The sequence below is a fragment of the Somniosus microcephalus genome, chromosome 15, assembly GCF_052327205.1.
Source record: "Somniosus microcephalus isolate GS21.2 chromosome 15, FLI_Smic_1.0, whole genome shotgun sequence".
Taxonomy (NCBI): domain Eukaryota; kingdom Metazoa; phylum Chordata; class Chondrichthyes; order Squaliformes; family Somniosidae; genus Somniosus; species Somniosus microcephalus.
The window spans coordinates 39,415,259-39,433,245 of NC_141001.1; the positions used below are offsets into that span (position 1 = coordinate 39,415,259).

General features: G+C 45.6%; 1 protein-coding gene across 1 annotated transcript; it reads right to left on the bottom strand.

The window, feature by feature from the left end:
* Window positions 1-15,412: 15,412 nt before the first annotated feature.
* LOC147106635 (achaete-scute homolog 1-like) lies at window positions 15,413-17,485 on the bottom strand. Its single transcript, XM_086008466.1, has 2 exons — window positions 16,587-17,485; window positions 15,413-16,373 (listed from the first exon to the last, which is right to left on the bottom strand). Exon 1 carries the CDS (start codon window positions 17,191-17,193, stop codon window positions 16,591-16,593), a length of 603 nt encoding a protein of 200 aa, XP_085864592.1. The 5' UTR covers window positions 17,194-17,485; the 3' UTR covers window positions 15,413-16,373; window positions 16,587-16,590.
* Between the last annotated feature and the right edge of the window lie 502 nt (window positions 17,486-17,987).

Sequence of the window (17,987 nt, forward strand, 5' to 3'; positions counted from 1 at the left end):
ACTTGAAGGGCCGCCCGTCAGAGGCTTATCAGAAGTCGCTTCTAGGCCACTCTCAGGGAATGCTTGCTGCCATTCCAAGAACAGGAATGGAACTGTTCTGATACCCCAAAGCCTGTGAAGGGCAAAATGTATGTAAAGAGCAGACATGGCCATTGTAAATAAAGAAATTTGTTTATTTAACAAAATGTGCTTCCTTCCCGCATGACAAAGCAATGGCAACAAAAAGCTAAACAAACAGACTGCCACATAAGTGGCTCACACACCCGGGAGACTGTCCAAAACATCACTAACATTCAGACCAGCATCCTCGGCCTTGAATTCTACAAATAACAGGTAAGAGCAGCACCTTCTACTTTCTCCCCCTCGATGGTGATCTGCTTCGCTTGCGAGATTGGCCCCTTCCCTCCCTGCAGCTCCTCCTTTCCAGTGCTGTCCCGAAGTCCTGCGCACTCCTTTCCAGTGCTGCCCCGAAGTCCTGCGCACTCCTGGCCTGTGCTGCGCCGAAGTCTTGGACACTCCTTGCCAGTGTCTCGATGGATTCAGGCATCCTTGCCACTGCAGCCATGAGCTCAGTGTGCCTCAGCCCAGCCTGGGCGCTCATTTCTGCAAGGGCACGCACCTCTTCTGCGCTCTGTGCAGCAGCACTCGGGGCCCGACTCGCCCTCCGGGGAGACAGCCCCCGAGCTTCCCTACCCCCCTCGCGTTGCTGCAGGCCGCTGGTTCCTGGAGCTGGATCCTCCTCAGAGCATTCCCCCCGCTCCCCTCCAGGGAAGTAGTCTCCCCAGTCGGCAGATGGGCTGGCTCGCCTGAGGGTGGTTCGGATGGTCCGGCTTCCTCCTGCTCATCGCCTCCCGAGTCAGTCACAGTGGCAGCTTGAGGGCCCGGCTCCCAAGCTGGTGATGCAGCATCTGAAAGCAGGGAGGTTGAAGAGTGGCTTTAGCAAAAGGACAGGGTGGCAGCAAGGGATGCATGTGTGCTGCAATGCTCTGACTTGGGTCCAGAGTGAAAAAGCATGCTGGTGGGGGGAACAAGTGGAAGGAGAGAGTTCAAAAAGGTGATGACCTTACCATCGCTGTGCACAATGGGGTCGGCAGCTCCAGAGGCAACGGGACCACTCATTCGGCTTGCAACGATCTGGTGGACTCACTCCTCCAGGTCTGTAAGGGTCTGCAAGTGAGGCCGGCCTCCTCCGGCATGAAGCTGTTGCCTGTGGTTACTCGCCAGCTTGACCTGCAAGAGAAAGGACGGGGTGTGATGAAACATGCTGCCCTGAGCTGACATCACATGCCTCCCATGGTAGAATAGCCCTTACATTATGCTGCCCTGAGCTGACATCACATGCCTCCCATGGTAGAATAGCCCTTACATTATGCTGCCCTGAGCTGACATCACATGCCTCCCATGGTAGAATAGCCCTTACATTATGCTGCCCTGATCTGGGATGACATGACTCCCATGGTAGAATAGCCCTTACATTATGCACTGAGCTGAATGTGCGTGTGTGTTTCCAGAAAGGGCCATGGGTGCTGGATGACAGCTGGCCATTGGGGCTCTGCGCACCCTCTGGCCATAAAGTGAGGTGCAAATGGAGGGATGAAAATAAATCTGAAAAAGGCACTCACCCTAACGACCCGAGTGAGGTCGTTGAACTTCTTCCTGCATTGCACAGGAGTCTTGGGCACCACGCTGCTGGAGGTGACTCTTTAGGAAACCTCCCTCCAAGCTCTGCGGTATTCGGTCTGATTAGGCCTCCTGCCATTCTCCGGGTACAGCACACCTCACCGGCGCTCCACCGCGCCAACCAGAGCATCCAATGCCCCCTCACTGAAGCGCTGCGCTCTCTCCCTGACCCTCTCCATGTCCTTGAAGTTTTGGCCGCCACAGGTAGGTTGCCATCGAGTTTGAGGCCTACAAGGCGCAGAGTGTAGCTGCAGATGAGAATCGATCCGCCCCTTTAAGGGCTGGCCGGCACCAGCGTGTCTAGGTCCAATCGACTATTGACAGCACCTGCGCTGCGCCCGCCCGCGGGGAAACTGCGTTGCGCCACCGGGTTAGCGCCTTAAGAGTACCGTGCAGCACCTGATTTAGCGCTGCAATCACCTTCAGGGGTGCTACAACCCAATATCGCTCGAGGTGGCAATCAATCACACCTGGCGCTAAACTTTGTGCACCTCCAGTACTAGCGCCCCAAACGGGGCGATACCGAATTTTTCCCCCACTAGGTCTTGTTTTCTACATTTTTAACATCAACTATAAACTGTGCAACCCAATTTGGGTAGACTAAAATCAAATGCAATATACAATATATAGGATCTAGTAAGCACTGGGAGAGTCAGAGTGTGAAAGGCTTAGAGGGTGCAGAATTCTTAAAGTGCATCCAGGAGAGCTTTTTGAGCCAGCATGTAGAAAGTCCTACAAGAGAGGGGGCGTTACTGGACCTAATTCTAGGGAATGTGGCCGGGCAAGTGGTAGAAGTGTTCGTAGGTGAGCACTTTGGTGACAGTGACCATAATTCGGTGAGATTTAAGGTAGTCATGGAAAAGGACAAGGATGGACCGGAAATAAAGGTTCTAAATTGGGGGAAGGCCGATTTTAATATGATAAGGCAGGATCTGGCCAAAGTGGACTGGGATCAGCTACTTGTAGGAAAATCCACATCGGAGCAATGGGAGTCTTTCAGAAAGGAAATTGAGAGAGTACAATGGCAACATGTTCCCGTAAAGGTCAAGGGTGGGACCAACAAGCCCAGGGAACCTTGGATGTCAAGGGATATATGAGAATGGATTAGGAAAAAAAGGGGGGCTTTTGGCAGATACAAAGGACTAAAGACAGAGGAAGCCCTAGAGGAGTATAAAAAGTGCAGGGGGATACTAAAAAGAAATTAGGAGAGCGAGGAGGGGCCATGAAATAACACTGGCGAGCAAAATAAAGGAAAATCCTAAGGTGTTTTATAAGTATATTAAGGGCAAGAGGATAACTAGGGAAAGAGTAGGGCCCATTAGGGACCAAAGTGGCAATCTGTGTGTGGAGCCAGAAGATGTAGGTGGGGTTTTAAATGAATTTTTTGCATCTGTGTTCACTATGGAGAAGGACGATGTAGACATAGAAATTGGGCAGTGGGACTGTGATATACTTGAACATATTAGCATCGAGAGGGAGGAGGTACTAGCGGTTTTAGCAGGCTTAAAAGTGGCTAAATCCCCAGGCCCGGATGAGATGTATCCCAGGCTGCTGTGTGAGGCAAAGGAGGAGATTGCAGGGGCTCTGACACAAATTTTTAAAACCTCTCTGGCCACAGGGGATGTGCCAGAGGACTGGAGAACAGCTAACGTAGTACCATTATTCAAGAAGGGTAGTAGGGATAAACCAGGGAACTACAGGCCAGTGAGCCTAACATCAGTGGTAGGGAAATTATTGGAAAAAATTCTGAGGGACAGAATTAGTCTCCACTTGGAGAGGCAAGGATTAATCAGGGATAGTCAGCATGGCTTTGTCAGGGGAAGATCATGTCTGACCAATTTGATTGAATTTTTCGAGGGGGTGACTAGGTGTGTGGATGAGGGTAGTGCAGTGGATGTGGTATACATGGATTTCAGTAAGGCTTTCGATAAAGTCCCGCACAGGAGACTGGTCAAGATGGTAACAGCCCATGGGATCCAGGGTGCCTTGGCACATTGGATCCAAAACTGGCTTAGTGGCAGCAGGCAGAGGGTGATGGTCAAAGGTTGTTTTTGTGACTGGAAGCCTGTGTCCAGTGGGGTACCGCAGGGATCGGTGCTGGGTCCCTTGCTGTTTGTGGTCTACATTAATGATTTGGATGTGAATGTAAAAGGTATGATCAGTAAGTTCGCAGATGACACGAAAATTGGTGGGGTGGTAAATAGCGAGGAGGGTAGCCTCAGTCTGCAGGACGATATAGATGGGTTGGTCAGATGGGCGGAACAGTGGCTAATGGAATTTAACCCTGAAAAGTGTGAGGTGATGCATTTTGGAGGGACTAACAAGGCAAGGGAATACACAATGAATGGTAAGACCCTAGGAAAGACAGAGGATCAGAGGGACCTTAGTGTGCATGTACATAGATCCCTGAAAGCAGCAGAAGAGGTGGATAAGGTGGTTAAAAAGGCATATGGGATACTTGCCTTCATTCGCCGAGGCATAGAATATAAGAGCAGGGAGGTTATGATGGAGCTGTACAAAACGTTGGTTAGGCCACAGCTGGAATACTATGTGCAGTTTTGGTTGCCACACTATAGGAGGGATGTGATTGCTTTGGAGAGGGTGCAGAGGAGATTCACCAGGATGTTACCTGGGCTGGAGCGCTTCAGCTATGAAGAAAGACTGGACAGGCTGGGGTTGTTTTCCTTGGAGCAGAGAAGGCTGAGGGGGGACCTGATTGAGGTGTACAAAATTATGAGGGGCATAGATAGGGTAGATAGAAAGGAACATTTTCCCTTAGTAGAGGGGTCAATAACAAGGAGGCATAGATTCAAGGTAGGGGGCAGGAGGTTTAGAGGGGATTTGAGGAAGAACTTTTTCACCCAGAGGGTGGTTGGAATCTGGAACTCACTGCCTGAAAGGGTGGTAGGGGCAGGAACCCTCACAACATTCAAGAAGCATTTGGATGAGCACTTGAAATGCCATAGCATACAAGGCTACGGACCAAATGCTGGAAAATGGGATTAGATTAGACAGGGCTTGATGGCCGGTGCGGACGCGATGGGCCGAAGGGCCTCTTTCTGTGCTGTATAACTCTATGACTCTATGGCCTAGAAATTCATTAAGGCGCTGCCAGCTTTGCGGCCAGTTACCGCCTAAAGAGGGCTTCTGCGCCAAAAATGAGTTTGCGCTGATATTCAGCGCAGCGGTATTGGCGGCGGTAGCCGTTAGCGCTGCGCCGGCACCGATGACGTCATCGGTGTGCGCAGTGCCCCGGTTCCGCCCCGAAACCGGCCCGATCCCCATATTTAGTAGCGGCCGCCTCCTCCGAAGCGGCCGCAAACAGCGACCAGAAAACGGGGCCGTGCTGTAGCCTTAGTGGGGCGCTTTAAAGGGGAAGGTGCGGCCGGCCGCTTTTTCGGCGGCCGCCTGCCCGCACCTCCTTCCCCGGCCTACTCCACCCCCCCCCCCTCGCGGCATTGCCGGCTGCTTTCCGCGAACCCGGCACTTCTCCGTGGTGCCGGGCTCATTTGCCGGCACTCTCCAGCGGCGATCTCCCCGTTGCAGGCAGCTCCCCCTTAAGAGAAGGAGGAGGCCTGCAGTACCGCAGCCTGCCGCTCCACAGCGGCTGGCGCAGCGGCGCCAAGAGCGCGGAAATTCAGTGTCAGCGCCCCAAGCGGAGGCGGGCACACCCTGGTATAGCGCCCGGTTCCGAATTGGGGCGCAAACACTGAATACCTGACGATCGCTAATGGCTCCCCGCCCAGCGCTAACTTTTGGGCGCGAGCGAGCTGGCCGCCCCAAGTGAATTTCTAGGCCTATGACTCTATGACACCTTATTACACCCAGCAATCCAAAGATCAAATAAAGAGATATTTGCATTAATAATCACTCTGGGCTTTCCAATGGTCCGATGAGCCAATGAGACTGGGAAGGTTCCAGATTCAATCTTGTCTGCTGATTTAGGTGATTGCAGCCAGTGCTTCAATAAGCTTATATACATATATATAATAGCCACTTGGGTGGATTAGTGCCAGGAGAGGAGGGAAGATAGTTGCCAAGGGGGAAAAACGTTACCCACATCTATTTTGTACATATATTTAATCCAAAATGAATACAAGATATATTATTTGGCATACTTGGATGCGATCTTTTTGTATTATTTCATTGCAGAGAAAATATATTTTACTTCATGGTTTTTTCACCTTTCCCAGCCATTTCCCCCACCCACCACATCTACCGCACCCTCTTCTCCTGAAGGTGCTGTCCTATGCTGGGATAGAGCTTCCGCAGGGCCACCTGGACTCCAATACCTCACCCAAGTGCCCAGTCTTTATCTGTTAATGAGGAGTATCAGCAGATTATTTGACCACAATCGACATCAAGCCTATTGTGGTCCTTCTCCGATGCCAATGCATTTGCACTTTCCAGTTGGAGCAACTAGACAGTGATCAAAAGCATGAACCCTGACATTTACTTCCTCTCCTTACCCCAGGAGCACTGAGCTCCTACCACCTGGCTGAGATCAGCTAACTCAGTATATATCAGACATCAAAGCAGGGGCCTTCCAAGTCTGGGTGGGGGATACATTAGTTATCCCATTATAAAATCAAAAGGTCGATTATCAATGTCTGACTGTCATTACATGAAAAGTACCTCCCAAAATCATAGTAGTTATATCTTGATGAAATGATTGCTCCATTAAAAGATAAATAGCTAAATGTGTACTTAATTGGCCTACCTGCAAATTACCATTACTAGTATTATCAGTCAATATGAAGTTAAATATGTTTCATGATGGACACTGAAGAATTTCAAGATGGTCTTGTGTGAAAGATTAACACATGTAGCATGTGTACATTGTCCAGTGCATCACCTGACCTGTTCAAAGATAGGAGTGATATGCTGATAAACTGTTAGCAAAAAGGTTGAACCCAGACTACGGAGACATATACACGATTCGTTAAAGCACTCTGTCCAAATTTTATGTTAAGATTGGTGTTCTTTTACACTTTTTATGCTAGATTTTTGTCTTCTGTGTTTCAGACTACTCTTACATGTGTGCCCTCATTATGTTCTAGAGCTTATTTCCACTTGGTCTAATGTCTAAGTAAAATATTGTAGCACCCAGGATATGAAGCACAGAACCATTATTTTTATATTATATCCCATGCTTTCACAGGATCCACCTTATCTTTGAAGAGTGATAGAGTAACACTATGACTGGACCTTATTTTAGGCTTTAAGTGTCAAGCTAAATTTATGAAAACAGTAAATGCACAAGGGAATAATAGAAAAGGAATAAGATACATAATATATATTTAAATTTAACTAGCTCGTTGTAGGGTAGAAAATAATAAATAATTCACAACTTTAGCATTAAATCAATGACCATAATTACTCTACTGCAGTTGTTTTATTAATCCTTTTCTTGCCAACTACAGAAGTTGTGTGGCTTATCTTATTCTCATTGGAGGTTGCAGTCCGATAACTTCTGTTTGATGGCTTCAGGTAAATTCAGTGATTTAGGAAAAAACAGACTCTGAAATAATAACTGGAGTTTCTTGAATTTAATAACTGTTCAGTTCAAAAAGCTGCCACTCTGACACATATTTGAACAAGTCATACAGCATGTTTGTATTTGAATTGAGTAGCTTAGATCCTCCCTTTAATGAACTGCTTGGAGACCAAACAATATTTAAGTAAAGCTCATTTTTAAGTTTTCATATTGTCATGGAGTAAAAAAGTAAAAAACAAACTAGATTTTAAATTAAATTGCTTATGTCATATTTTCTTCAAAATGTTATCTCAGTATTCCCACTTACATTTTTTGGAAATAAGTGCACATTTGGGAAGCTGAAGTCAAAATATTTTGGTTTCATTTGAGCGTTAATAGTTGCTTAATTTGAGGCCCACCAAGTTATTGTAACAGGCTATTTGTTATTTTTAAAACGTAGCTGCCAATTTTTTAATTACGTACCCAATTCATAAGAATTATTCTTGAAAGATGTTGCCAGAGTCTCTTTGTTGACTGCTCAGTCTAGCCTACTTTGAAAACATTTCTTCTTATTCTGGCCTGTGCTTGAATCATGGACACTAAAGTACATTATAGAAGTGTTGATAAGAACATAAGAACATAAGAAATAGGAGCAGGAGTAGGCCAATCGGCCCCTCGAGCCTGCTCCACCATTCAATAAGATCATGGCTGATCTGATCCTAACCTCAAATCTTCTATCACTCTCCATCCCACCTGAACCCATGTGATCCCCCGGAAGAGGCAAAAAACCAGATAAAAAACCCAATGGCCAATTTGGGAGAAAAAATCTGGGAAATTCCTCTCCGACCCATCTAGGCGATCGAAACTCTTCTAGGCGATCGAAACTCTTCCAGGAGATCACTCTGTCCCTATATTTTCTACAGTACTTACCTTCTGTAAAGGCGATCTCCACCCCAGCCAGGAACAGGAATAAAACCATCTCCTGAAACCTAACACAGAATTAGAACACAAGAAGTAGGAACAGAACCAGGCTACACGGCCCCTGGGCCCGCTCCACTACCCACAGGACCATGACCATTCCGAACCTAGACTCATGTCCAATTTTCTGCCCGCTCCCCGTAACCCTTAATTCCCTTTACTTCTAGGAAACTATCTATTTCTGTTTTAAATTTATTTAATGATGTAGCTTCCACAGCTTTCTGGGGCAGCAAATTCCACAAACCTACCACCCTCTGAGTGAAGAAGTTTCTCCTCATCTCAGTTTTGAAAGAGCAGCCCCTTATTTTAAGATTATGCTCCCTAGTTCTAGTTTCACCCATCATTGGGAACATCCTCACCGCATCCACCCGATCAAGCCCCTTCACAATCTTATATGTTTCAATAAGATCGCCTCTCATTCTTCTGAACTCCAATGAGTAGAGTCCCAATCTACTCAACCTCTCCTCATATGACCACCCCCTCATCCCCGGGATTAACTGAGTGAACCTTCTTTGTACTGACTCGAGAGCAAGTATGTCTTTTCTTAAGTATGGACACCAAAACTGTATGCAGTATTCCAGGTGCGGTCTCACCAATACCTTGTATAACTGCAGCAATACCTCCCTGTTTTTATATTCTATCCCCCTAGCAATAAAAGCCAACATTCCATTGGCCTTCTTGATCACTTGCTGCATCTGCATACTAACTTTTTGAGTTTCGTGCACCAGGACCCCCAGATCCCTTTGTACTACAGTACTTTCCAGTTTCTTGCCATTAAGATAATAACTTGCTCTATGATTTTTCCTGCCAAAGTGCATAACCTCACACTTTCCAGTATTGTATTCCATCTGCCAAATCTCTGCCCACTTACTTAGCCTGTCTTTGTCACTTTGCAGGTTTTTTATGTCCTCCTCACTCACTACTTTCCTTCCCATCTTTGTGTCATCTGCAAACTTTGATATGTTACACTCAGTCCCCTCCTCCAAATCGTTGATAATAAATTTAATTTACAATGATTTGTTGTCATTCATCTTAAAGTGTTCCCAGTCATCATAATGCCATACTATTTACTCTTGTGAAAACCACTATTTTCCATATTTTATCCTTTGCAAAGAGAATATGAGCAACCTACTTGTTCTGAAGGATTGCGTGAACATCCTATCCAATCGGAAAAGCACGCAAGGAGCTTTCCTATTTTGGAGAGCCCATTAGCACCACAGAGAAGCTGAATATCCAACTCAGTCTAAAGAGGCACAAATAACCATCATACCTATTTTCAAAATTATTATGCAAAACTCCATTCATTTCTGAACAGCACACAGCCTTTCTTCATTCCAAAAAGCATGGAGAACCCTTTATGGTTCTGAAGAGCATGCAAGCACCATACCTCTTCTGAATGGGTCAACATTCTACTCTTTTACTCATTCTAATGGAGAGCAGTTGAGTTCCCAACACTTTTGAAGGTTATGGTTAAAAAGTTAATTAAAATTGGATTCACTGAGAAAGAAATTCAGAGTAAACTTTATAGAATCATAGAATCATAGAAATTTACAGCACAGAAGGAGGCCATTCGGCCCAGCTTGTCCGTGCTGGCCGACAAAGAGCTATCCAGCCTAATCCCACTTTCCAGCACTTGGTCTGTATCCTTGTAGGTTACGGCACTTCAAGTGAATATCCAAGGACTTTTTAAATGTGATGAGGGTCTACCACCCTTTCAGGCAGTGATTTCCAGACCCCAACACCCTCAGGATGAAAAAAATTCTCCTCAAATCCCCTCTAAACTTCCTAGCAATTACTTTAAATCTATGCCCCCTGGTTATCAACCCCTCTGCTAAGGGAAATAGATCCTTCCTATCCACTCTATCTAGGCCCCTCATAATTTTATACACCTCAATTAGGTCTCCCCTCAGCCTCCTCTGTTCCAAATGAAACAACCCCAGCCTATCCAATCTTTCCTCATAGCTAAAATTCCCCAGCCCAGGCAACATCCTCGCAAATCTCCTCTACACCCTCTCTAGTGCAATCACATCCTTCCTGTAATGTGGTGACCAGAACTACACACAGTACTCTAGCTGCGGCCTAACTAGTGTTTTATACAGTTCAAGCATAACCTCCCTGCTCTTGTATTCTATGCCACGGTTAATAAAGGCAAGTATCCCAAATGCCTTCTTAACCACCTTATCTACCTGTCCTGCTATCTTCAGGGATCTGTGGACATGCACTCCAAGGTCCCTCTGATCCTCAGCACTTCTCAGTGTCCTACCATTTATAGTGTATTCCCTTGCCTTGTTAGCCCTCCCCAAATGCATTACCTCACACTTCTCCAGATTGAATTCCATTTGCCACTGTTCTGCCCACCTGACCAGTCCATTGATATCTTCCTGCAGTCTTCAGCTTTCTTCTTCATTATCAACCACACGGCCAATTTTTGTAACATCTGCAAACTTCTTAATCATACTTCCTACATTCAAGTCCAAATCATTGATATATACCACAAAAAGCAAAGGACCCAGTACTGAGCCCTGCAGAACCCCACTGGAAACAGCCTTCCAGTCACAAAAGCACCCTTCAACCATTACCTTTTGTGATGGTCAGAGCCTCTGCTATTTCCTCTCTTACTTCTCTTAAGAGTCTGGGATACATTTCATCTGGGCCTGGGGATTTATCCACTAAACCCCTTAATATTTCCTCTTTCACTATACTTATTTCATCTAATATTTCACACTCCTCCTCCCTGAATACAATTTCTGCATCCTCCCTCTCTTTTGTGAAAGCAGACTTAAAAGTATTCATTAAGATTAATTTACTAAATTTAATTAAAAATTACACGATCTATCCTAAATCTTTAATCTAATGCATTGCCTGTAAGTGTACATGGATTAATCTGACACCAAATTGCTATCTTTAGCATCCTTTCCTTGCAAAACGCAAACTACGTGATTTTTGCTGTTTTCATAAACACAAACGCAACGGAGATAAGGGTTATATCCCCTTGCCCACGTGGAATTCCCCTATTCCATGACCCTTGTTTTAAAATCGGGCTACTTTCAGTGCAGTGGAGGTTGTTCTGACTCGCAATTTAAATGGGGACCCTTACTCGGTGAAATTGATTTTCACGCACTTAATGGTTCTCCGTGACCAAGAACTATTCAGTGAAGGCCCATAGATTGGATACCCAGAATTAGTATTCCAGCTTTGTTTGTTGTGGGTGAAATAAATGTTTAAGTCTCAATTTGAGTAACAGTGTCCTCTGAAGGGATACACAAGAACGGTCTATATTATGGCCATTGATTCATTGTGACGAGCGGGTCCGAGTGACGCGATCAAGGGCTGTATAAATGTAAGTGTTGTATTGCTCACAATACTTTGGGAACCGCAGCAATTTGCTCCAGCTCTGGATACTGAGCGTTTTAATCTGGGGTGGAAAACGGCATTTAGAGATTGATTACAGTAGGGATGTGTAACCTTTACAATAATAAGTCTCGACAGCGCGAAGTTCTAAATGGAACCACCTTTTTTTCCTAAAATTCACGCCTTATGCAGCAAGCTGATGAAATATTGATCTATAGTTTGAACAGTAAGACCCTAGTTTTACTGAAAGCCATTTAGTAAGATGATTGTGTTCCAAATAGTCACCCCGCTGCATTATGGAGTCCCTGCTGATGGTGATCTTTGGTCACAATATGTAAGCTGAAGTGTTCCGACACCTCTTGTCCCATGAATACCCAATACTAACACGAATGAACAAATGAGCGAGTTTGCACCTGGTTTTAAATCCCTACCGTATCCCCCTTTTCAAAATAAACCAAGAAAACGCACTGCTGGGCCCAGCGACCAACTCTGTGGCGATCACACAAAGCGAGCTGGACCTGCACTTTGAGATAGGCCGAATAGAACACACAGGAATGCTCCGAATCCTGTTAACGTGGCCGGGACTTTGTGCATTTACGTTAGCATCACTCTGCTTATTGTATCTTCAGAGTTTAATATACACTTCTCACAATAGTTATCTGGTGTTCTTAGCGAGAGCAACAATCAGCGGATTAGAGCTGACGGCTCAAAGCGACATGATTGTTTAAAACATGCTAACCAGTGTGTTGGAAACGACCCTATCCCCATTGGCTGGCACCAACGTTTACTCACTGCTAGTGTTGAAAAGAAAGTTTCAGGGCTAGTGAAATGTTGCCTTGAAGTCGCGGATAGTCGGAATTCCATTCAGAGCTGTGTTGGGCAGGTGCATGCAAGCTATAATCTTATTGGACCTAAAAATGACCCAAAGCCCCATTAAGTTGGTGCCTGAAGAATATACACTCCCTGAGGTCAGCGTTGCTCAGGGTGGTGGCGGGTGCTCGACCTGTTCTCTTATTTTTTCTAATTGTCTATTTGGGAGCGTTGTGGGACACGTTTTGTTCCAGTTTCCCTCCCACCCCACGGTTCCCCCCTTACAAAAAAAGAAACCTTTGTACACTATTGTACACAATTAGAATTACTATAATCATCGTTTGCACAATGCGTTTGGGAGGCTTTATTATTTGGAAATGATTGATCGCCATACAGCGGTTGTGTGTGTGTGAGCAACAATCGTATTAAAAGTTATGGTGGAATACATTGGCTCTTTGCAACGGGACACGCGAGGAGCCCGTCGGAGATTAAGGCCGGGGGGATCGGCCCCGAGTTGATAGGAAGGTTCACAGCATCTGACCCCAGGAAATTACACCGTGTAAACATCAAGCCAAAGAAACGCTTCCACTTCCCAGCAAGACCGCCGGCTCACAATGCGCGAATATTATTGTGTGTGCATGGTAGCAAAATAGCGAACGAGTTCTATTCTCTGGAGCGCGCCATGGGACGTCGATGGGGCGAAATCACAGGCCCGTTTGTCCGCGGCCGGCCGATGAGTAATTGCCCTCATTAATCACCGCTTTAAACTCCTTCTTCCGAGGGGGGAAGGAAGGGGTGAGGGGGGGCGAGCGGGCGGGCGTGCGCCGCCAACCAATGCGCTCGCCGGGAGCCCGGTGATTGACAGCCGACACGTGGCCGCCCTCCAGCTGCCCCATTGACTCCAGCCAGGGCTCCCAGGGAGCCTTTTTGTGGCCGCTCTTTCTGCTCGCATAGATTTACCGACAGGTGAAAGTGAAATCACCATTTTGCGTGTGTGTTCCTGTCCCGAGCCTCAATGTTTATTTACAATAATAATAATGCTGATGCCACACAATATGTATAATGAGATGAAAGAGTCTTGCAATGGCCCCGGACAATAGCCATCTCTAAACTCTTTTTTGGAGGGGCAGGGGACTTTTTGAACAGGCCTCGTCCAAAAATAAAGTGTGCGGGAGGTACAATTTATGAGGCCACTAAAATAATTTGGAAACAGTGTTGAAATTTCAATAACCAGCTGTTGGCATTGTGTTCTCACTTCCTTCCTAAGGAGCTTTTTGCTTCGTGTATATTAGCCATTTGCCACTCCAAATGGAGCCATATTATATCATCCAGATGTATGTTGGCAAGCACGTTGATACGTAGTGAAATGGAAGAGGGACTGATCCGTCTAACTGACTTAACTATTACAAAGAGCACTGTGGGGTAATAATCTATTGGTTTGAGCTTTCCTTGAAATATTGCTGAGTTCGTTTCCTTTTTCTACACAGCTTATGAGTTCCAAGTAAAACAAGTGCTAACTTCATTGGACCAGCTACACAATGTCTTGATTCAGTATTCTGGTTATTCTTTTTTTGTGGTCCGGTTGCACCCCATGAAGTGTTCCTGCGTTAAAGGCGCTATATAAATGCAAGTTGTTGTTGAACTATTGCTGCTCATATTGTCAGTAATAGTGTACTCGGTGCGATACAAAAAGCCTTTAGTGGTCCAATGAACTATTGCATCCCAGAATTTTCACTTAATCTGTATAGACGCTTAATCTTAGTTATCTGCGTATTACTCTGTCTATTACGTTTTATCATAACATAAATAAGTGGCGGCCTAGAACAAATTAATTATCAATATACCAGGGCAGTGCACAGGGATCTACCTATCTACCTCTTACCCCTCTCACCAATCTACACACGCCCTTGGACTGAAATGATGTGTATGATTGACTGAAGAACGATTACTTGTTGGCAACGGCTCTCACTACGGATGCTGGTTAACGCCCGATGTGGAAATTATCTTCAGAGAGACTAGAAAACCGAAAATACTGTCCGCTGATGCCTCACAGCATAACCTGAAGTTCGCACTGGGCGGAAAAGTTTTCAATTTTTATAAACACCAGCGCAAAATCTATAATCCCACAGTTTGATTACCATAAACCATACCCCTTGATTTAAAGAAACGAGCTGATGCGCACAAATTTAATTGGACAATCTAACAAATTCCTTGCATATACAATTGTATTAAATATGCCCCACACTGCAGCCAGTACTGGCAGAGATAGACCGTCCAATAAATATATGGATTAGGATAATAGATGTCAGTTTTGTGTTACAAGGTACAAGGGTACTGGCAGTTTAGCTGACACCATACCAAACGAGCAAAGCTTAAGCAGTCATTTTGAAAATTTTAATGTGTCACTACCTTCAATACTATATCTGTATTATTACGAATCAAAATACAACAGGAAGAAATTTGGAAGCACAACAGATAATAAAAGTTGAGTGTTAACTAAACCGAGTATCCCATAGCAGTTGTATTTGACCTAATTCGAAATGCATACTTTGTATCAATAGGATGGAGGATATGCATTTGATCTCATTTGCATATAACAGAATTGCTTTCAATACATAAGAAGCAAACTTGAAGTTAGGTAACAATTTGCATATGTCAAGGCCATTGCCATGGATGTACTTATCCTGGGATGGCAAATGTGTGAGCTGCACTACATTTACAGAAATTGCAATCTGATGATTATATTGATCATTCAGCCTATATGCAAACCTTATGTCGGACATTGAAAGGTTGTTTACCTATAATTTGACATGACTGTATCATTCTATGATTCTCTGACCCTCTGTGGCTGAGTCGTTTTACTCAAACCTATTTCCCAAGTTTATGCCAAAATCACCATCCTGTGACTTTATTCTTTTTTGTCTTTTCAGTCCCAAACCAGTTCTCTTTTGCATTATTCCCACGTATCAAATGCACTGTATAATTGTCTCCTTTCTTCTATGTAACCCACCTGTGTAAATTACACAAATTGCAGTGACAACCAGCTTTATTTCACTCATTAGTGTATTTTAAAAATGAAAAGAGAAGTGGAGTTTATATAAAAGGAAATACATCAAATAATGTATAAATAGAAAATCTTTATTTATAGACTATTTCACATAAAATATACTTTTTAAAAAAATTGCTTATGTACAAGTTTAGTAAAAACAAACAAGGTAACCACAGCAAGTGCACATACATGGTGTCCCCCATGCATCAAAACAACCTTCAATCAGACCGGAAAGGGTTTGGGGGGTTAATTTCGCAGAACTAGATTACAACAAATGAAATTCAAGGCACACCATAGATAAGCATAATTAACAATATGAAACTTCTTTTTAAAGGAGCAAAGGATTGTTTCGTTCTTGCACTCTTTGACACTGTGCTAGTGGCAGTGATACAGTAAAGTCATGTTAAGATCTTTCTTTTTTGTATAGTTCATTTTTATTCTGCTTGCATTTATATACAAAAATAAGTCTTCATATAATCCTTGTAGTAAGAATAGATACAAAATAGAAATGTTTACATCAATTCGAATCAAAATTTCTTTCAAAGTATGGAAGCATCAAGTTTTTTTTCTCCACTCTAAAACCCAGTATAAAGTTAGTTTTCTATTAACTGACCCCAAAGGCGACAGGGTATACAAGCATGTGACAGATCGATGGCACTGATGCCAGTGAGACATTCCCTTTAACACCACACCCATAACAGCTATATTAGCTATACAGAAATGTTGGATACCCCTTTCAGACAAGCATCACAAGGACTGTACCCTGTCAGTCCGCTCTCCATGGTCCCCTCCATTAACTGGGAGGGTTATTTACATAATTGCACTTCAGTTATAATTGTTCGTGGCTTTCTCTTGGAAGCATCTTCAAGTGTGTCCTGAGTAGTTTGTGGTCCCCGATGTTCAGCACTCAGGAGGCTGGCAGTGAAACGAAGCTCTAGTAAACAGAAACGCGCCATCCTTCTCTCCCTTTTTCCCCCTTGTAACACAGAAATGATGACGCAGAGGTATTGGTATGCTTCCCTTCAACATCTGGAAGACAAGGCAAGAAGACGGCTGTCAGTAACGCACACACACAGTTCAACACATTTCTGAGCAGATTCCACACAAGTTTTTTTTTAAATGACCCCGTATATTTTAAGACGAAAGCGCTCCCTCCCTTATTAATGATGAGAATGAGCTCACTTGAGCATTTCAAGCAAATGACAAAATGCTGAACATTCAGGAAGAAGATAGCCGCCTTACCCGCTCAGTATCTGTCAAACCAACTGGTGAAGTCGAGAAGTTCCTGCTCCTCCGGGCTCAGAGCCTCGTAACTTCCTTCATCCGAAGAGTAGGTGGAGAGCGGGGACGGCGGGATGGAGTTGAGGTCGGTGGAGTAGGCGGGGGAGAGGGTGGGCGAGGGGACGCCGCACTGGAAGGCGGCCGACACGGCGTCGTGCTCGTCCAGCAGCTGCTGCAGCGCCCGGATATACTCGACCGCCGACCGCAGGGTCTCCACTTTGCTCATCTTCTTGTTGGACGCCCCGTTGGGCACGTGCTGGCGCAGGGTCTGGAAGCCCATGTTGACCAGCTTGACCCGGTTCCGCTCGCGCTCGTTGCGCCTGGCAACGGCCGCCGGCTGCTGCTGAGGCAGCGAGTAGCCCAGGCCGGTGAAGCTCAGGCGCCTCTTGCAGCGCAGCAGCTCGGGCGAGCTGGACCGTTGCCGCTTGACCGGCTTGCAGCCCTTGCCGCCGCCGCTGCTGTCCGGGGAGGAGGCCGGGGAGCCGCCGTCGCTGTACGGGACCGGCCGGCTCTCCAAGAGGAACTGACAGGAGGATTGCATTAGTTGCGCGGCCGCTGTCCGCTCCATAGTCTTTAGATGGGGAGGACAAGGAGAGAGAGAAAAAAAAAAGTTGGCAGTGTGCAGCGCTCGTGGCGTTCGCGTGGGGCGCGCGCTTTACCGCAAGGAGCAGGTCCTGACCCGCACCTCTCCGGGAGACGATCTGCTGCAAACTTTGCAAGCACTCGCCTTTTTCAACACGCGCCTCCCTCCCCAGATGCACGCTCCAGATAAGGCCCGGCCCACTTTTCCTCCCTCCCCCATTCGCTCTCTGTCCTGTCTCCCTCCTATTGACATTCCACGCGCGTCGCCCCCCTTCATTCGTGCGCCCGGCGCGTGCCATTCCGCTCTAAATAAACAAATGGAGCTTTTCAGCTGCGACCGGCCGTCCCGGGAGCACGCGCTGCCCTCATTTGCATACCAATGCAACCTCCGCCTGCTTCCCATTGGCCGGCTTTCTCGGCTCAAAATGCAATCCCTTGTTGCTTTGAGCTGGATCTATATTGACACAGCACCGCTTTAAAAAAATATATATATACTTTATTAGATTTTTTTAAAAACTGCACTTTCACAAGATGCCATTAAACGATTGTGCAAGGCACGGACTCAAACTTAGGGTTATTATCTCCTTTTCCAACTATCCCCCCCACCGCCCCCCATGAAATAACTTCACAACCTCCGTCGGCTTATTCTACTTTTTAGACGCGACAGACCATTGCTGTTTGCTCAAATTATATTTGTTTGCAAAGTCGCACTTGCCGCTTTAAGGTACCTTGTCAGCAGCATACACCTGTTACAGACAACTTTTAAGGCTTTTAAACCTC

Bases quoted from the DNA above. Each gene is read 5' to 3' on its own strand.
- LOC147106635 (XM_086008466.1), bottom strand. From the start codon at position 17,193: ATGGAGCGGACAGCGGCCGCGCAACTAATGCAATCCTCCTGTCAGTTC.